This window comes from Nesoenas mayeri (assembly GCF_963082525.1).
Source record: "Nesoenas mayeri genome assembly, chromosome: 19".
NCBI lineage: Eukaryota > Metazoa > Chordata > Aves > Columbiformes > Columbidae > Nesoenas > Nesoenas mayeri.
In genome coordinates, this window is record NC_137568.1 from 5,810,106 (window position 1) to 5,830,844 (window position 20,739).

At 47.9% G+C, this 20,739-nt stretch overlaps 1 protein-coding gene across 4 annotated transcripts; it reads left to right on the forward strand.

The window, feature by feature from the left end:
• Window positions 1–91: 91 nt before the first annotated feature.
• PRPSAP1 (phosphoribosyl pyrophosphate synthetase associated protein 1) lies at window positions 92–20,229 on the forward strand. 4 transcript variants are annotated; one of them, XM_080356728.1, is made up of 11 exons: window positions 92–145; window positions 616–729; window positions 6,503–6,555; window positions 7,473–7,539; window positions 10,558–10,730; window positions 11,109–11,224; window positions 11,914–11,969; window positions 12,462–12,607; window positions 17,641–17,711; window positions 18,375–18,521; window positions 19,189–20,229. In XM_080356728.1, the coding sequence occupies exons 2-11, from the start codon at window positions 647–649 to the stop codon at window positions 19,345–19,347; spliced, it is 1,071 nt and encodes a 356-aa protein (XP_080212854.1). In that variant the 5' UTR covers window positions 92–145; window positions 616–646; the 3' UTR covers window positions 19,348–20,229. The 4 variants fall into 4 exon arrangements, with proteins under 4 accessions (XP_080212854.1, XP_080212853.1, XP_080212852.1 ...); XM_080356727.1 differs by lacking the exon at window positions 92–145 and adding an exon at window positions 481–494; XM_080356729.1 differs by lacking the exon at window positions 92–145 and adding an exon at window positions 2,358–2,467 and having other exon boundaries at window positions 618–729.
• Window positions 20,230–20,739: the final 510 nt, after the last annotated feature.

Sequence of the window (20,739 nt, forward strand, 5' to 3'; positions counted from 1 at the left end):
AATGGCTTATACCCATCTCTGTGCGGCAAGACCGCGGCCGCTGCGCCCTCACCTAAGATGGCGGCGGGGGCGGTCTCTCCCCGCGGACAAGATGGCGGCCGCGGGCAGCCCCGCTCTGGCCGGGTGGCGGAGCTCGCTTGGCTGGGTGAGGTGACAGGACCTCCAGCCTCGCTGCCTCACAGGGAGCCCCCCTCCCCTTTTCCAAACTTCCCGGCGCCCCCTCGACTCTCCCCTCCTTCCCCAGCCAGAGGGAACCCCCTCTCTGCCCTCCTACCCCCCATCTTGGGGTCACTTGTCCCCTGGTGCCTGAGGTGCCTCTGGGTGGGCGTGGGGCGGGTTTGGGTCGGGCTGAGCCCAGCTCTGGCTCCGGGGGGGACGCTCTGCAGGGAACCCGTTCCCCCACGGGAGTGCTGCTGTTCCGGTTTATTTTCATATTCGCATTTCCTCCCTCCCGTTTAACACCGGGCCACAGCAGCGGACCCGCCGAATCGCAGGTAGCGGAAGGGTTCCGCTCCTCCTCCCCACCCCTTTAGGGGCGGTGATAGTGGCGGAGAGGAAGAAAACGATGCCACGGAAGCTGTTGTTGCCTTACAAATCTGTTTTTTCTCACTTCAGAGCTCCGCCGGGGCTGCACGACTCTCTGGCGATGAACGCAGCCAGAAGTGGCTACCGGGTCTTCTCGGCCAACTCCACGGCAGCCTGCACCGAGCTGGCCAAGAGGATCACGGAGTAAGTTCCTTCTCTTCCAAGTTTCTTTTCCCCTCCCCGAGCAGCAGGATCTGTGCAGAGCGGCTGCAGAAGCTCCCGGTGTCCCCCCGCCTTCCCAAGCCAAAGGCGTCTGCTGCAAACACCGTTGCTGGGGAGGTTCAGCAGCTCTGCCCTTTTCCTCTGCAGCGCCAGCTCATTCCTCCTGATAACTCGGTTGGAGCCAGTGATGAAAACAGACCGTCTGCTTTCTGCCTTTTGCGTCTCTGATGCCCAGTTCGATGCTGGGAAGGCGGAGTTGCAGCAAAGGCTGTTAGTTTTGGGGAGGGAGGAGGTGAAACTGGGCTGAGCAAACCTCAGCATTTTAACTGCTTTGGGAGATGCTCAGGACTTTCTCTGCTGCTGTTTGCAGGGGCAGGTTGGCAACCTCATTTGGTCAACAGACTCAGTGCTGGGAGAGTGTTGCATGTGCAAACCTGGGTGCAACACCTGCAGTTGCACTGAGCACAGTGGATCAGTTAATCTGCCCTTCAGTGGGGTAGGAAAGGTGGGCAGCACGTGCTGACAAAAGAGGATTTAGCTTAGGGATAGAAGTGAGCCCCTTTTTGTCCAGCCCATCAATTGGGGCAGAGTTTGACCTAGACTTGGCAGGGATGGATGCGCTGGGTCCTGCTGCAGGAGGTGTGGAACAGCTGGCTCTGAAATGGGGCTCTTGGCACTCAGACCAGCAGTGGGTTTCTCCCAGCACTTGATCTTTTGTTCTGAGTTAGTTTGTTTCAAATCAGGGCACCTGGCCTGTGTGCACTCCCAGCTGAAAGCACTTTTCTAAGAGGCAGGAAGCTGTGGATTTGAGGAGCTGTCATCCTGAAGCAGGATTTGGGTTTCCTTTCTGTTTCCTCTCAGCTACAGTTCATGGGAAGCTGCTCTCAAGATCGAGAGGACTAGGGTATGCTTAGACTGGAACCATTACTAAATACAGGTGTGCTGGCACCTTTAACTGCAAGACCATTTTGCTATTTGTCCAGCTAGCTTAACAAACAGTGTTCAATCCTTAGCACAGATGATCTCCATGAAGCTGACTTGGCTGTTTGGCCAGGATCGCTGGTGTTGATGGGACACGTGGTGGATAACAGCAATGGACTTCTTTGGGTGTGAGGCAGCAAGAGAAACCCTTGTGTTTGGGAGTGGAAAGCTCTTTTTTTTTTGTTCATGTATTTTTGCTGTGTTGGGTCAGTTCTGTATCACTTTCCCTTCACTGATACAACTCTGAAAAGAAAGTCTCTCTGTAAAAAAGTTTTGCTGCAGAGATGGGCCATGATTTTACCAGGCTCGTCCTGTTGCGTCAACACTGAACAAAGCTGAAGTCCCCTGGGGACGAGCTCCAAGTTCTCAGGACCAAAAGAGCAAACGGGCAGTCTTTATTTTCTGCTCTTTGTCTTAAAAACAACTCCCTTTTTTTGTAAAGATGTGATGAGAAGAGACACAGAGCAGGCTTCTCCGGGCTGTGTGACGTGCTGCTGTAACCCTGTGCAGGGTTCCCAGGGATGCTCTGAGGGGGAATGACAGCAGGATCCAGAGAGCGACCCCCTGGCTTCCTTTAGGAGCGCAGAGGCTGTCTCAACCCGTTTGTAATCCATCCCTTGTTTTTTCAGGTCACAAAAGATGCGTGACTGCTGGCTGTCCCACTGTGTCACATCCCAGCCCGCCTTTTGCTGGGGAGGTCAGCTGCGCCTCTTAATAGGGTTGGAGCAGTCTTACAAGGGTGAGTCTGTCCTCTAATATTGTGCGTTCTTTTTAAAGTTTTTTTATGACCCTTAGTATGAGTAGTAAAAGAACTTTAAAACAACACACAATATTGGGAGTAGGGCCCCTTGAGTCACTTGTCCATCCAGGCTCTGTTGCTCTTTACCTGTAGGTATGTTTAAATCAGTACTCAAGGAGTCCTGGCTTATCCTTTTTTAAAATCTTAGGCCTTTGGAGGAGCAGAGTGACATAAACCAGACATAAAAAAGCTCTTCAGTCTCCTTGCTTCATTTAATGCAAAACTTCCAGAGTTGCTTTCGATTCAGGCTCTGAGTGTGGCGTTCTGGCACGCTTCCCATCTTTGCAGTTTCCCATTATGTGTTCTGGTCTGGTTATAGGAGGAATGACTAAATGGTTAATCTAACTTTCACTTTGAGTTTTCGGAGCTTTGGTTTATGTTAGTGTCTGCCAGGGAGGGGAGATGGTTCTGGTTTATGAGAACCAACTACCTTGTGAAACTTTAAATAATAAAGATGCTCCTAAGATTCAGGACCACTGAAACATAAATAAAAACATATATTCACTTGTATCTTCTAAATTGAGAGGGATATTTTTTTAATTCTTTCCCAGATGGAAAGAAGACTCCTGCTGTAATTAGGACACTTGGCACCTGATTACAAGCTGCATTTGCAGGGGAGAAAGATAATTTCTGTGATCAGTGCTGGTCCGTGATGGGTCTTGTGTGCTGCTGTGGGGAGGGAGGTCTAGCAAGTCTTGTTAATCTCTGGAGTCCAACAGATGCGCTGAGATCTCTCGCTGGCTGCGCTGGGCACAGAGGGCACAAATACTGGATTTGAAACCAGGGTGATGGTTTCTGTGAGTGAGCAGAAGGTGAGCACTGCTTTTCGGAGAGATGGCCCGTTAGGAGGACTCTAAGGAGCGTTCCTCAGCTGAAGGAAGGAGCATTTCTGATGGGATGGAGAAGAGTAATGTCAGCCTTCCTTGTTCTGTCTTCCTTCAACAACAACTTCTTTAACGTCTTCTAGGTGCTCGTCACAGTGTAGGAGAAGGAAACATGGCCCAGGCTGGGAGCCCTTCCCAGCAGTACTGAAACATGCTCTGGTGGCATGAAATACTGCAAGTGAACTTGCCTCTTGAATTTTGATTCAGCTAAACATCAAGTCTCTTTAAACTGACCGTCCTTTGTCTCGAGAGGCTGGTACAATGGTTTTTGACAGCCTTCAGAGGATCTTTTAAAGTGCAGTCTAATACAACCTTGTGGTGTTTCCTAAAATACTCCAGTGTGTCACTTCCTTATTAAACTGTAGGTGACTTGTGGGCTGTTCACATTTAGGCCATGAATTTGAGACTGATTTTATAAACAGTTTTGTATCCACAGCTCAATATCTTCTTGCTGTATGTTGAGACTGTGGAAAGTCAGATTGTCTTTCCTGGGCAATGGTTACAGATTTCGGATCTATATGAATTTTTACTGGCCGGTTGGTCTGAGTAGGATGTTTAAAGCCATAAAGAGAATTTTTCTCTTAGATGTTCTCAGGTCCTAGAGGAGTTGGTTTAGTGACGGAGCTGCTGAGCGGATGGCAGAGCAGAGTGAGGAGCTGGGCTTTCCCCATCAGGAGCAGTGAGTGGTCACACAGAGAAAGCTTGTGTTGAGATGACATTAAAAACTTCAAAAGCTGGAGCAGTAATACCTGGATCTGTTGCACCACGCTTGGCAGGGCCACATGTCCGGAGCTTTTTCAGAACAGGTCTCAGTTCTGAGGACTGCTGCTCTTAAAAACAAAAATGACACCAAACTGGGTTTCTGTCTCTCTTTGGTTCAGAAAGGAGCTTCCAGAAGTGAACTTTGGCTCTGGTGTCTGCTCAACACTGGTTAATAAGTGAAATTCCTGTGAATTCTGTAAAATCAGCCGGACCGTTCTCCAGCCTTAAATGATTTAGAATCAGCAAAAGCCCCCGTGTTCCTGTAGCCAAATACTGCACCACACAGCACAGCTTTTGTTAATGGAGCTCATCGTGCTTGGAGATGTGATTTATCTACAGGACCTAAAGTATTATTTTTGCAAGAAGCAGCTGTATCTGGGGGCACGGGGGGGTGTGCTGTAGGTTACCTGTAGTTGCAGCCATTCCTTCCCTTGTGCAGATGTGCCCGTGTATGCAGACAAGTGGTACGATAATTGTGATTCTGCCCCAAGGTTCAACAAACTGAGCTGTTCAGTGTCCCCTTTTCCATCGGGGAGCAAACTTATATTTGTGATTCCTCATTTCAACAGCACAGAAACCGCATTGCCGCTGTGTAGTCCGAACCATGGAGCACTGGGCTCTGCTTTCTTCTTGCCGGCTGCATCCTCGCAGAGCATCACAAACCTCCACTGCCTGTGTTTGCCACCTCTTAGCATTGGAAGTGCTGCCCTCCAAGGGGTGTTTTGCTGAGATATGTCCAGATGGACTCTTTCTGAAGCTTTCCCTCCTTCCATGAGACGCAGGGTTGACCAAGGGTGGTTGCACAGCCTCGTTAATGGACTTTTTTTCTATTTAGTGCGGTAGGAATGTGCTGTCTGCAGTGAAGTCAGGGCACACGTGCCTCCAAAGGGAGCTTGCAAGGCTTGCCTGCAGTTTTGGAGGAACAAGTGTGAGTCATTAGACATTTCCCCCCACACATGGGTTTGTTTTGTGTGTGTGTGTGATTATTGAGCTTGTTTGGACTTGGATGCCTTGGCAGGGGTTAAGCCAAAGCTTAGTTGTTGCAGATGCCCGATTATCATCAGAAAGACAGCGGGATCCCGATGGGCAGTGAGAACTTGAGGGATCCCATCTGCAAAACTCACATGGGTTAGAGGTTTGGGTGTTTCCCTGCCCTGGACTGCAGGGTCCCCAGGTGATGCCACAGTTGGTACCTGTACCAGTTACAGTCTCGTGTGTATGATTCTCAATGTGCTCATTTACTCACCACCCCCAGCCGTGGCAAAACGTGTTGCCAGACACATTATGGGGAATGCGTGCGTGCCAAATACGTACTTTGTATGCAAATATATTGCATTGCATTCGAGTGTCTGTTACCGCAGCTGTCCCGGCCATGCTTTCCAGGCCAGCTCCAGCGTGCGGGCTTGCAGCTGAGTCCAGCAGCATGCCAGGGTCGGGCTGCCTCGCTCATTTACTCCTGGAAAAACAAATCTTTGTGACAGCTGAAGGATAAGGCCAAGCCTGTGGCTGTGGAGATGCGGAGAGACCAGGGGAAAGCCAGTGACAAATGTGGGCTCTTCATTTGGGGTTAGTCCCGATGCACATAATTTTGGCCTGTGTCCAGGTAAATGCAGTTTATGTGCAGACAGGAAACTGCCGCCGTAATCAACGTGTTGAACAAAGGTATTTCGGAGTCAAAATACTAATGGATTACTTGTCAGTACAGTTAAATACAGAAGTGTCACCTGAGGGAATAGTCTGCCTTTTGGAGCCTTTTAAAATGCTCCTCAAAAGGAGTATTTCTTATATAAGAAATAAAAAGGTGAGTGACTGTAATCTTTGTTGTGATGAATGTTGTAGATTTGACATTTGAGAAGAGGAAGGAGTAATTTGAAAAAAAGAGTAAGCTTTTTGAAGTTTACGACTTGAATTATTTTGGAAGGAAGGTGGCGGGGGGGGCAGGGAAGAAAAGCGTGGGAGTCAAAAAAGTGACTCAGTTGCCATTAATCAAGTCTGACTAAATTATTAATGTTTAGCTCCACAGCAGATCCACCTAAGGTGGCATTGATGGCAAGATGTCCTTTGCCATCAGGAATCACAGCTTATGATCAGTCATACGAGGACTGACATTGACCTGCTACAGAGGAACATGTCCCGGGGTCTGGCCCAGGGCCCTCGGGGTGAAGGAGACCCCAGGGAAGGGGCGGCTGTGTGGTTCTGCAGCCTGCCTGGGGCACTCTGCTCCCTGCTAGGCAGTGCTGGGGTTTGTTGGTGTGTAATGTTTGGTCACATCTCTAGTTTGGAAGAACTGCTGGGTTCTTCCATTCCTCATTTTCTTATTTCTCTCCAGGCGTCTCGGTGCTGAGCTGGGGAAATCTGTGGTGTACCAGGAAACCAATGGAGGTAAGAGGAATCTTTACTATTTGCAACTGTTTGAGGTAATCTTAGAAATACCGGGTAGCTCCTTCTGCCAAACCTGTCGAATAAGTGCAGCGATTCAACTGTGATTGCTCCTGCTGCGACTGGCGCTGCTAAAACTCCATGTCTGACCTTGGACAAAGCAATTAAATATTTCTTGTTTTCCTGTTGTCTTGTTTGTCCATCAGCTGATTCTCCTCTAAAGGAGGGTCCTACCTTGGGTCTTAGCTGCTAGACAATCTTACACGCCCTTGCACTTAGCAAGACATTTCCCATGTTTAAAAGCAATGGCCTGCTTTCTAAGTGTCTGCCTTGCAAACTTTTACAGGATCCTCTTCTTCCAGCCCTCCCCTGCCACAAACAGTTTACAGCAAGGACCTGTCCTCTTGCCTTAAAGAGCACGGATTCAGGGCTGTGCTGGGGAGCGTGCCTCTTGCAGCTTGCTGTCGTCTTTAAACGTAGGAGGTGTCTGTTTTGAGATGCTGGGCTAAAACACAAGGATACTGACTAATAGGGTTCACTGGCTAAGAGTCATTGACTGTTTCGAGACATCAGTTATTGTGTTTGCAGGAGACTAGAACCAGTGAGCTGATATGGGTGAGAGGAAGGGCTAGAAACGGTGTTTGCTTGGCATGAGGATTTATGGTAGTGCTGCGGCTCTTACAGCCAGAACGGGCCACGCGGTGTGAAAGCTGCTCTGGTGATGGTCGGGTTGGTGTTGGGTTCGTGCCAGTGTGAGCTCTCCCCCCTTTGGGGTTAGCTGTAAATCGGGTTGCTTGCTACAAGGTCTGAAGTGCTTTGCTGCACAGCACGTCACTCTGCTTTCCGCTGAGTTATGCTGTGTTATCACGGTAAGCCTGATGTTTGGAAACAAAACTGACTGTGCTTTCAATCCCCTTCAGAAACAAGAGTTGAAATAAAAGAATCTGTCCGGGGACAGGATATCTTCATTATACAGACAATCCCCAGGTAAGGGATGGTTTCACAGCTGTGATATGCTTTGAATTTCTGGTTCACAGATGGTTCGATAGGTTTTCTCACCATTAGCCAAGCTAGCAGAAGGGAGCCTGTACACAAATGATAACTGCAAAATGACCAGCTATGAGCAGGAGAGATGCTGTTTTCAGAGATGAGGTATTGATAGGACGTCTTTTGCACAGTTAGCAAAACAAGGATATTCCTGCTCTGGTGCCTTTTTCAGGTGACCAAATTCTTCTCAGATTTTGGTGGTCACAAAAACTAGTAAGTACCAGAGCTCAAGCAGACAGCAGAATACTCTGGAAAGAGAATTTTTTTCTTGCTGAAGAAATAGAGCCCAGTGAGAATTGAAGTTTATTCCCTATTTGTAATGCTTGGCCTCTTGTTAAAGAAATCAGTCAGACCACAGGATCAGGTTGCTCACCTCTGGGGTTCCTCTTGCAGGCTGAGACGTTTTCCTAGAGCTCATCTCTCTCCAGAGAGATGCTCCAAGTGTTTCCTCCCTTGGGGAGCAAGCAAATCACTGCAAGGTGGAGACCCACTGAATCAGGTTTATGTTTTGTGTGAATAGTGCCATGGTGTTTTCTGTTGTGAGAGAGCTCTCTGAAATCACTTGTAACTGAGAGCCGTGTAAGCAAGAAACAGAGAAGGTATTCAGAGTGATAACTTGTAGTATTAGGGACAGCAATAGTTTTGGGAGGAGAAAACCTCCCCTGATTTTAATTTGCTGATCCCCTTGTTTTTTTCATAAACTGAATTCAGAGATATGGGCTAAGAAATGGGTCCTTTTTAGCCAAAATGTTCAGGACCCTCCAGGCGAGGAGCCACTGTTGTGCAGCCAAGTAATCTTTTATTGTTAAGCTGCAGCTGTGCCTTGCTGCATTGCTCCAGAGGACAGGTTCAAGGGCATCTCTGTTTTGCTGTGGGTTTCAGGGAGCTTTGCAGGAGAGTAAAAACAACAACTGTGCTGATTAATCTGAGGATTGGACTTCCATGCTCGGTAGCAGTTTGAAAAGCAAACAAAATATTAGGACTTAGTAGAAAAGGAGTAGAGAGCTAAGCAACCTTATTACGCTGCAGTGTGAATTCTCGGCCTGCATCTTAAATGCACAGAGAGAGAACAGAAAGACCTGAATATTTGATAGAAGCTCCCTGTCCAAAAATCCCACAGCACAACTAAACCAGTGACAAAGACAAGTATCATCCAGGACTGTTGGTGTGTGGACAAGCGTTCATATGAGTGAAAACCAAATGGCTCATGTTTAGACTGTAGAAAAACAAAGTAGTTTTTCTCCTCCAGTAACTTGTCCATCAGCGTAGCTGCCAGCATCCCGCAGCAGCACCGGGACTGCTGGTGCCCTTTGAAATCAGTGGTAACACTTTCTTCCAGGAGCAGTCTGGTTCTCTATCTGCTTTCCATGTGAAAAAATACATATACATGCATTTTTTTTTAAGTAATTTGAAAAATAGTGATGGAAAATATTGAATTTCTTGGATGACCTTTAAATAGGCTTAAACTTGGCCACTTTGTTTTTACACAACACTGATAGCAGCATCTTTTTCCTCTCTCGTGGCCCCACTGGCACAGCTGAAACACCAAAGGGAAGAAGTGGCTCTTTGTCTGCTCGTTGTCCTACGTGGCAGGGGCTTTGTTTTATGTAATTCTTGGCTTGGTGCTTCGGAGCTAACAAAGCTTTCTTGTGTGCAAACAACATTGTGCGCGAGGGCTGGGGGCAGCGGGAGAGCAGAGACCCGGGGCACTCACAGCTGAAGAGACACAAATGGAGGTTGATTTCTGAAGGAAGGGGGACCGGTGGAGAAATGGGGATGGTTAGAGGTCTGTCACGGGTCACATGCAAACAGAGGCTCGGGAAATGGTATCTGAGCTCTGTGGGAAGCCCTCCCCAGCGGTCAGGAGGAAAACGGGTCCTCGAGCATCTTTCAGCTGCTCTGTGCTGTTTATTCCTCTGCTGCTTGGGGAAAGATGCCCCAGTCAGCCCTGCTCCATCACCTCCAGGGCTGAGCCACCCCCGTGTGACCCTCCAGGGGACCACGCTGGGGATGTGGAGTGTCATTTGAGGCTGTGCTGAAAGCTCCCAAGCAAGGGCATCTGTGCTGTGCAAGGATTCCCTGTCCCTCTGTCTCCTCTGAAGTGGGTGTTCTTCAGTTCCCAAATGGTCTCGAGTCAGTTTGTGAGGATGCAGTCTCTTGGTTTTGAGGAGCTAAAAGGGCTTGGTTTTTTCCACAATGAATTCAGGTACAGATTAACACGCTTCTGCAGGGCCACTTCAGCCATGATTGTCAAGCTAACTGAAAATGGGGTTTTATGTGTATTCCTTGCTGTGGTCTGTAGATATGTTCTGCCAACATTGCTTGGTTTTATTTTTCTTGCAAGTAAAAGTCATTTAGCGTTTACTATGCTGTTGTTCCATCTCTAGATAGATAGTTCCATCTAGATAGATAGCTAGCTAGCGTGAAGATGCTGACCTCCGTCAAAATGATGTGTCTGGAGTTTGTACTGCTCCAGAATGCAGTATTTCTTAAGGCAGGAAAAATAACCTGCCTTACATTGTTAAGAATAAAAATAGCCCAATAAATCCAGTGTGTGTGAAGTTGCATTGGCTGCATGTGTGCTGCTTCTTTAAAAGACTATTTTATTTCAAAATGCACTGCATGAAGTGACATTTGTTCCAACATAAATGAAAAAATGCCTTTTTTGTTATGATGATAAAGGGAAATCATCATACACGTTAATGTTAGCATACAAAATCAAATTCCAGTGCGCAGCTCTCGAGTGCTGGAGTCGTGTCCCGTGCATGTAACAGCTGATTGTGATGTGCTGTGGCTTGATGGAAGGAGCTTTAAGATCATGATCTGGGTCTTGCATACATTAGGATAAGATGTAGCACTGTTTGCCTGGAAGTCTGAGGAAAGATATTGGCTTAAAAGGAAAAGAAGTTGCATTGGGAAAACACCCACTAATTGTGAAATGGTTTTCGAATCTCCCAGGGATGTGAACACAGCTGTCATGGAGCTGCTGATAATGGCGTATGCACTGAAGACGTCCTGTGCCAGGAACATCATCGGGGTCATCCCGTACTTCCCCTACAGCAAACAGAGCAAGATGCGCAAGAGGGGCTCCATAGTCTGCAAGCTGCTGGCATCGATGCTGGCCAAGGCTGGTGAGTGTCACTGGGATGCTGCTGGGCATCCTAGAGGGCGTCTGTCCCTCCGTCCTTCTCCTGCTTGTTGTGGGGACGTGCTGCCAAGCCCTTGAGCTGCTTTGGGTGAATCCATTTTCTTCAACTTAATTTTATTTCTTTGTAACTCGCACCTGGGGAAGTGGCCTAGAAGTGTCATGTTGAAATACAGTGTCAGCCTAGTGCTGGAACTTACCGCGTGCCTGTTTCTCATTATGTCTGTGGAACTTTTTATGTTAACCTGTTTATGCTTGTTTTGTCACATGGCATAATAGTCTGAGTAATAGCTAAAATAGATGTTTGAGGAACTCCAGCCACGTGGGAGTCATCTCAGTGAATTGCTATCTTTTTTTTCCTTAGGTTTAACACATATTATCACTATGGACCTTCATCAAAAGGAAATTCAAGGTTTCTTCAGCTTCCCAGTAGACAACCTGAGAGCATCCCCTTTCTTGCTTCAGTATATACAGGAAGAAGTGAGGTTACTCTAGTTCTATATATATCACCTTGTCTTAACTTGTCTTTATGTGATAGGAGCATTGGGCCTCTGCTCATGCAGAGGTTGTGCTGCCAAGCCAGTTGTTCTGTTCGTGAGTTCTTTCTTAGTGGGTACCTATTGTATGTTCCTCAGGAAAGTGGGAAAATGTTATATTATATTATATTGCATGATTGAACTCTTGACCATAAGCAGAAGATGAGCTTGCTCTCTAGAGCCAGTGCCATTTGAGAGATGCTCTTTATGCTTCTGCCTCTGATCACCTTTTAAATCCTGTTAAAATCTTCTTAAACTGTCTCCCCTCGCCTTTTGTTCTGCGGTACATGTCTGACTGCTCTGAATTATTGATATAGACTTTGTCTTGGGCTGAGTGTAGGAATGCTGAGCACAGCGGGACTGGGGGCAGGGCATGGAGGTTTTATTTTCCATGTGCAAAAGATGATGATTTGTGTCCACGTGGTGAGAACAGGGCTTCCCCGTACCGGAGAGCGGTACTGGGTTCAGACCTTCCCCTGCAGACAGAAGTTACTGCAGCTGGTCCAATTGCCCCTCTAGTTTTTTACCGCAGAATGAAGATGTGGGGCCAGGGAAAGGGAGGGGGTGTGATTCTTCAGCCAAGTATCAAATCACAAGAAGGTCTTTACTTAAATAACTTTTTATCACATCCAGATTCCAGATTACAGAAACGCAGTTATCGTAGCCAAATCTCCTGATGCAGCTAAAAGGTAAATGGATGTTTTATTACCTGGTTAAAAGTCACTTGGAAGAGATCTGGGCTGATGGGAAACACGTCAGGAAAAACATGGGAGGGTTGCAAATGGATCAGCGATCTGATCCATCGTCTTTTGTGGCTGGAAATGGAATGGGTGTCTGTAGTGGTGCAGATGGGCAGCTGAATTTTGCAGTCCCAGCCCCATGGGAGTAAACTCTGGAGATCTCTGCTGCTGCGGAGCTGGGTGGTTCACCTGGGGCCAGGATCACACTTGCTGCATGAGTTCTAGCAGTGCCTGACCACCGCCGAAAGCATTTAGTGTATGAAGGAATGCCTGTGGTGGAGCCGAGGGGTAGACTGGGCTTTGGGGTGTTAAGGAGGGATGAAAAGTCACTTCCAGTGAAGTTTCTTGCTGTTGTGCTGTTCTCCTGGGCCCTCTGGGAGCGGCCTGCAGCGCTGCTGCATCAGCCCCACGTCGTCCTGACCCGCTGTGGTTCTCCCGCAGGGCTCAGTCTTACGCCGAGCGGCTGCGGCTGGGACTGGCGGTGATCCACGGCGAGGCCCAGTGTACGGAGCAGGACATGGACGATGGACGTCACTCCCCTCCCATGGTCAAAAATGCAACAGTGCATCCCGGTCTGGAGCTGCCATGTAAGATGAAGCTTCTCTGCTTATCTTTGGGCAAAAGAAGAAAAGTTTGATAGGAAATAGCTGTTGGTTTGGCTGTGAAGGTGGAACCAACCTAGTGGTAGTTGGACCGGTGGAATTTTTCTAATGGAAGGGTTGATATCAGCGAGTTGTAGAAGGTGGTACAGGGCAAGGTTTTTGTTTAACTCTTTCTGGCTGGGCAGAGTGTCAGCATTGCTCCCGTTGGCTTTGCCCACTCAACAGTGTTGGACTGACAAACCTCTGATAAAGGTGATGCTTTTACAGTGCTCAGCAGCAAAACTTGTCGAGCTCATGAAACAGAAAATAAATACAAAAGCATAACTAAGGTGGGAACAGCCACTGGGACAGACTGCTGTCCGCGACGTGGAGGGGAGGGTTGGCCTTTGTCTTCCCCTCCTGCTGCAGCCATTGTTACTGCTGGAGATTTTCTCTATCTTGAGAGCCTGGTGATCATGTCCTGGTGGCTGTTTTGATGAGGTTTTGCAGCTTGTGTGGCTTGGGCAAACAGGTTCTCTGAGAGCATTGCTAAGCTGCTTTGCGTGCTCTCGCCATCAGTTGGTAAGCTGCTGATTTGGTAGCACAGAGCAAAGCAAAAAGGAGGAAATCTGTATTTTGGGAAATGCAGCACTCTTAGGATTGTTCGTATTCCTGCAGCAGCAGCAATCCAGCAACAACAGTAAAATCAAAATGCAGCTCCCTTTTGGAGAATTTTAGCTTTTTAGGGGGATGGTGGTAGAACAGAAATCATGAGTGCAATGAGTGTGGCTGAGAACTGATGGTGAGAAAGGATCCGTGTAGCTGTGGGTGATAAGATGTCCATCCTGCAGCTAGACTTCCTTCTACTGACAGTGGCTGGGGCTACTGATAAGAGTCTCCTCTTGTCTTTTGGAGTTTAGGGAGAACATCCAAACACTGTGTGAGGAAGTGAGGCTGCAGGCATTGTACGTTACCCCAGTCATCGCTCACCATGATACAATCAGTTAAACAATGCTTATGTTGCTGGTGAAGCTCCTGCTGGACCTTGGGGACAGGCGGGAGTTTGGCAATGAAATTTGGGACTTCACCTTGATTGTTCCCCTTCTGATGAGGGGATTTTTCCAGCAAAACAGGAATTTGCACAGTTACTCTTGGCCTTTTCTTTCCCCTGCTCCTTTGAAGAGGACACTGTCCCCCAAAACATCACCAGCTGACATTTGCTTGGACAGGACATTGATGTGACTGTATTTTTATTTACAACTGTGTCACTTCAAGGAAGCTCAGCTGTAGGAGCTTGTGCTGCTGGAGAGTCCCGTAAATAGTAGCTCATACAGAAATGTGCCCTTGTCCAATTTAGTTATTATTCCAGTGGAAAAATGTTTTCAGTCCCCAGCTATCCACACATTAACTAATTTGCTGTGTATCACCACTTCCTTATTTTATCTCCTGCAGACACTCAGCACTTGACTAATGACGTTAAATTCCTGCATGGCTGAGCCATAAGTGTAAAACAACCAAGCTGTGGCTTGGTAGCTGTTGGGGGTGAGATGTGGGGTGGGTTATGGGGTGAGCTTGTCCCGAACTCTCAGCAGAAAGTTGCTTTTCTTTCCAGTTTTCTAATCTTAGTGGATACTTGGTTCTGAGTGAGTTTTGGGCGAGCTGGGCTCTGTTACTGGATGTGCAGAATACCGAAGTAATGTCTGTCTAAAAGCAGCCTGAGCTTCTCCTGCGTCCTGGTTGTGTCGCAGGCTCTGCGGGGAACTGCTCTGCCAGACAGGTGAAAATGCAGCTGGGTCAGGGACGGCAGTGCTGGGAGTCTGCACTGACCCTCTGCGCTACGGCTCCGTTCTTGTCCGATTCAGTTGAAAAGTGTCTTCTCCCCTTGTGTGGCACATGAAACAAAGCCCCGGATCCACTTTTCCTGCTGTGTGAACTGTCACCAGCAATCCCGGTGCTGTAAGTTCCGATGGCAGAGTGATGCAGGGCTCAGCCGTGTCCCCGTGGTGTCTGTGAGCCCAGAGCTCTGTGCTTCCTTACGCCAAAACTGGCTAGAAAAACCTCCAGTTCTCAGAGTAGAACTGGTCTCTGGGTCTGCTTGGTCACAACAGAAGAATGCCCAAGGTGCTTCTTAAAATGCTGTGCTAAAGCGGCCGCAACAGCTCACGTCACTCAAAACCCAGAAATTGGAGCCTTTGAGATGTGATGTCAGTCCGAGGTGATTCTCTTTGTGTCTTGGAGCTTGCAGCTGGCTTGGGGCTGTGCTTTAACAAATGCATGGGGGCTCTTTGCGTGTTTCCTCCTCCTGGAGAAAAGGAGTGGAGCACCAGCTGTTAAACCATTTCAGTGGATTTGGAATTCAGTGATTCATGCAGATAGCTAATGGTCTGCTCCAAACCCAGAGCCCAGCAAAGCACCGTGAAGGAAGAGAGTTTGGGTGAAAACTGGAGTGACCATCGGTCTGTTCCTACTCCCTTACAGCCATCTCTTTCCCGTGTTTGGGCGTGCACAGGGATGTTCTCTGTCCTTCCAGGTCTCTACACAAACCAGTTAATTCTTGAGCAGCCTTTTGCTCATTTACTCTGTTGTAGATGCAGCATTGCTTTACTTGTGATTATCACTTTAATACACACTGTCAGCTCCATACAGAATTTGTTTTAGCATTCCTTCACCTATTTTTGACTGCTCAATTAAAGCAACAGGTTTATGCACTGGGAGATGCTATTTCTTCATGTCAGTGATCATCTCGCCTTTGGCGTATGTTACATCAGAATGAAAGTGCAGGTTAGAGTGTTTGGCTCATTAAATTATCGCTCCACCACCCTTCAGTGTTCTTCGATATCCTGGGTTTTTTTTAAAAATGGTTTGTTTTTATATCTTTTCTTTATTTCCCACCCGCCTGTCCCAGAAGCTACAGATGCCATAAGCACCTTTTCTGAGTTTCCAGAAAAAAATAGCAACTCTCTTAACCTAAACTTGTACATATTCCAAGGGGTCACACTGGGCAGAAGTACACCTGTGGCTTACCTTATTGCCATCTTTTGTCTACATACAAATGGAAGTTTTGTATCGGGGAGGAAAATACTCTTTATTGTTTGAGTTAGTTTTCAAGCTGCCTTCTCATAGCGGTTCTGACTTGCACATCTTGATATGTCCCAAGATTTGGAAGAAAGAGAAACTGGCTACAATAACTCTTGCCTAAGCTCTTATCTTATTGGAGCAATCAAAGTTCACGTGCGATTTAATGTGGTTGTGCGCAGATCTTTGGCTTGCATTTTTTTTTTTTCTTTTCTTTGCAGAGAAAATTGATCAAGAAAAAGGGAAAACATCTCTTTAGGATCCGGGTAGGTCGACACGCCGCCTACCGTACTTCAGAAATAAAGCAAACTTGAAATACAGCATTTAAAAGCAGACAGGAGATGTGAAGCAGTGCTGACGTTGCTAGCTGCTGTGTTAGCCTTTGAGCATAGCGAGGAATCTGCTTCCTTAATGGAATGGGAGGATACTGATTTGCTGAAATTTCACGTGTTTGCCAGTAAATTACTGTTGAATTTGAGCTTCCTAAGGTGTGCTCACCATTGCTTAGACAAGAGTTTTCCCTAGCCTGGCTGTTTTAAACAGGAATGGTGCTCATCTGGGGATGCACACGGAGGGTGGGATGGCAGCCAGATGTGGAATCCTTTCGGTATTTCACAGCTCCCTCCAGGAGTTTTGTTACTGTCCAAACTAGATAATAAACTTATAACTAACCAAAGCAGGTAGGTAGTGCCTGTAATTGAAATTTATGGTCTGCTTATCTTTTGTGGTGCTTGATCCTAGTTCATTACAAATACTCTTCCTTCTCATAAGAGTGCTTTCCCCTCAGGATTTAGGCGTGACTTTGCATTTGATAGGAGACTCAGGAATGGCAGTGCAAGGGAGGCTGGGGAATCTATGCTCCGAAGAGCAATTAACTCTCAAGTCCAAGGTAGCTGTGACTTCCACTGCAAAACCTAGCAGTGAGTGATGTAACTTGGGTCAAAACGGAACCATTGGACACCTTTTGTGCAGTTTTGGTAGGCTGACGGAAAACCGGTCTGTAGGGCATGCCATGCATGAGAAGAACAGCTCTGCACCTGAATCTTTGGAGCTGCGGTACAGCTGCTCTAGTCACGTCCCTCAGTCTGACTCGCTGTCCCAGCTTTGCTTGTGCTGTGAGTGTTCCCAGGCCCTGAGGAGTGTGGCAAGAGCACTGGATCAGCTGTGCAGGACAGCGAGTTCTGTGTAGGATTTTCCTACAGAGGGCAGAAATCAGCGTTCAGACAGGCTTTTTGATGGGCAATGCTGCTTGTTCTCATACTGCTCAAGTGTGAAGTATTATGGCAAAGCAGGTTATCTTAAAGGAGAAAAATATTACTATGTGGGGTGTCCAAAACGCTTTGGTGTTTGAGAGGCATCTGGTGCTGGAATCCTGGCAAGACTTGAGCTTACAAAGAGGAGGGTACAAAGTGTAGGACATTTTGCTGAACTCCCTGCAGAGAGCATAAAACCTGGGGGGTGCAGGTGAGCCAGGTAAGTGTTACAAAATGCTGCGTGTTCGTGTTTGCTGCAGTGCTTCGATCAGCCCAGATTATCACCTACCGACATGTGCGTGCCCACCGCTGTTTTCTTTCCGTACTGGGAGTTTTTGTACAGCATTCACTGGATGAACCAAGCAAGAGGTTTGGCTTATACCGGCCAGGGACTTGCTGTCCACCAGAGCCTTGTTGGTGTTTGGTGCGAGTCTGTAGACTGTGTTACAACTGGACACTCTCAGTGCATCCTAGTTCATGTTTCTGTTCTCTTTTATACTGCTATGTTATACGATGTTTTTCAGGATACAGGATAAAGCCTGTTACGTGTGTAGTTTTTGCATGAGCCAAACCGAGTGGTTGCTCACTCGGGTGGTTGTCAGGATCATGTTAAGCACATTTGTGTCTATGCACCAACGTAAGGTGCAGTTAAGGGCTGAGCCTCTCACATGGTGGAGCTGACTGACCTGTTCTTTCTTTAATTTTCTTTAGTGATGATGGCCAAGGAGAAACCGCCAATAACTGTGGTTGGAGACGTTGGAGGAAGAATTGCCATCATTGTGGTATGTGTGTGATGGGGAGGAGGGGGGGTGGCTTCTTCCCAGCATCTTTTCTTGAGCTGCTTTATCCCAGAGGGCAGGATGGACTGCTGGTGTAGGGGTGGGAATGTGATGGTTCCATTGTTCCATTGTTTTCTCCAGTTTTGCTTGGGTCATTTCAGATTTCTGTTGAAAACCCTTTGTACTTCAGCATTTTAAGCCCTGAAATTTCCTTGTTCACTTGAATCTACAAATACCCAAAAAATCCAGGACATGCAGAGAAATCTCCTGAAGTGTTTAAAAAGAAACCCAACCAACCAAGCAAGCAAAAAAAACTTGCTGAGCTTTGCGTGCTTTCTGTGCCATGCTGCAGTGTCAGGAACCAACATGCAGCTTCTATCCCCATGCAAAAAATACCTTGCTGAAGATAAGCTTTTTGTGTGTGCAGAAGCAGAGACTAATTTGTTTCCAAGACATAGTGTTTGTTTTGCATGCTGCCAAAAGAGTCCGTAAATTAGGGAAATGGTGCTCACAGGTTTAAGTCGTGCACATGGCTACAGCTGGAGTGGCCATGGATCATCTTTTTTGGCTGTGTGCGCAGCCAAAGCTGCAGCACCTTGCAGATCCCCTCCTGCCCTGCAGGCTTGGTAAACTTCTGATTTTGACGTTACTTCTGTTTCTTCTCAGGACGACATCATCGATGACGTGGAAAGTTTCGTAGCTGCTGCAGAGATCCTGAAAGAGCGTGGGGCCTACAAGATATTCGTGATGGCCACTCATGGGCTGCTGTCAGCAGATGCCCCCCGTCTCATAGAGGAATCCTCCATTGATGAGGTGCGTCTGCTTTCGGGGCTGTGCGGAAGGGTTGGTGCTGGGGCTGTGATGATTTAAACCAGAAGCTGATGTTCTTCCCCTGCCACGTAGCTCTTCTCTGAAGTGACTGGTTGCATCAGATGCTTTCAGTTAGCTGGTTCTTCACTGGAGAAAAAAAATAATGAAAAAAGCATGTGTGATTTATAGTTGTTCAGACAGATCTGCCGCTGCGTATGTTTTCTCCCCGATGCATAGATATTAGTCATCCCTGCTGGGATGCTTCCCTGACCGCAGCTGGGTGCATGCGGCTGCTTTCTCACTGCGCAGACCTTCCACTTGCCCCTCTCCGCAGCTGACGCCGGGCTCTTGGGTACATTGAGAGGATGAGATTTCGAACCTTGCCCTTAGTTACAAACATGTAGGATCCCAAGATCTAAGTGGGACCCACCTGCCTGTGTGGAGGTGGTGGTTGATGGACCAGCATAACCAGCACTCTACAACAGATCTGACTGTCCTGTAGTGGAGAACATTTATTTTTAATCTATTTTTCTAACATACAAGGATTTCTCCCCCCCCCAGTGAAACAGCAGGTTTGCACCACTTGTGGAGTTCATCCAGGGTGGCAGCTCAGTGAGGGTGAGCGTATTGGTGACACAACTAATGGTCTTTTCTTTCTGGCTCTCCGTAGGTGGTAGTAACCAACACTGTTCCTCACGAGGTGCAGAAGCTGCAGTGCCCCAAGATAAAGACTGTGGATATCAGTTTGATTCTCTCTGAAGCCATCCGGCGAATCCACAACGGCGAGTCCATGGCCTATCTCTTTCGCAACATCACTGTTGATGACTAGACCTGGTGCTGCTCCTGTCCTGGCTTCCATGAGAGAAGGAAATATGCATGAAAAGGCAATACCATAAATTATAGGCGTTACACAACTGCTTATTCTTGTAGAAGGGTGAAGGTTTTCAGAGACTTGAGCCATGAGATCTAGTAGAAAAAAATCAACCTGACCAGCACTTTACAGGAGAATAGAAGCGGCCGCTGGCAGTGGGGAGGATTACACCTTAACTGAGATGGAGAAATCAGGTGGTGGTGAATTTTTGAATTGCTTTAATTTTTTTTTTTTTAGTGTGTTATCTCTTGCCCTGTAAAGCGGAAGCAAAGCAAAAAAGAAGTAGCTGTCAGCTGATGAGAAGGGAATAGAGACTGTTCATTGCTGCATGTGGGCAGCCTGTGGGCTTGTTTCTGACCGTGACTCGCCCGAGGGCACATGGGGGAGCGCTTTGTTGGGGTGGCCGGGCTGGGCTGCTGGCAGAGCCGAGGGCAGAGCAGCTCCGTGCCAGCCCAGCGGCCTCAGCCCGTGCACAGCAGAGACTTCCATGGAAACCGAATAGCAGAACATGCAGAAAGGGCAGCTCAGGGCACCCCATGGGCAGGGCTGCTCGCAGCCTTGTGTCGGGGTGCTCCGAACAAGCTCACGTGTGTCTCCCGGCGGGGCAAGGTGTGCTCATTAGTGTGCTGACTGTGTCATTGTGCGAGGCTTGGCTTGTGATTGTTCTTCAGTGGCAAGTCACTGGAGGGCCCAGCTCCTCACTGGAGCTCTCCTGTGCACTGCAAAACCAGGTGCAATTTCTGGCGTTGCCTGGGGCTGAGGAGTTGTGGCGGCATCATGGGGAAGGGGACTTGGAACAGTATCTGCCTCTAATGCAGCTGTGCTCTCCAAAACACTAACACCAACTCTGCAATAAAAAGTGTAGGATTTTTGATTTTTGGTGCTTCCCATGAACCCTGTGCCCTCTGCCCAGCTGCTGCGTCTGAACTGTGGGGCTGCTGGTGTAACTGGGCTCACTGGGCAGCTCACAGACACCTTGCTTGGGAAGGTAGGAGTCGCTGCTCCTTCCTTGGGTGACACTAATCAGTGGCTAGAGGGGACACTTGAGAAAGCAGCACAAGGTGCTTGTGAAGGGCTTTGTCTCTAGGATAAGAATAAATCCTCAAACTCTGATCTTCCCCCTTGATGAGACAGACACGCTCCAGCATCCAGCATGGATTATCCCTCCAAGCCAAATGCCAGGAGGGGTGTGCAGGGCTGGATGAGGTCTTAAGGCTGCTGATGGTTTTCCAAGTACAAGAACAGGTTGCAGCTGTGCTGTGTGACCACAGTGTGGCTCCTTGGCCCAGTGTGACAGCACTGTTGTGCTGCCCATATTCCTGAGCGGACCCACAAGTGTGTGCTGCCCTG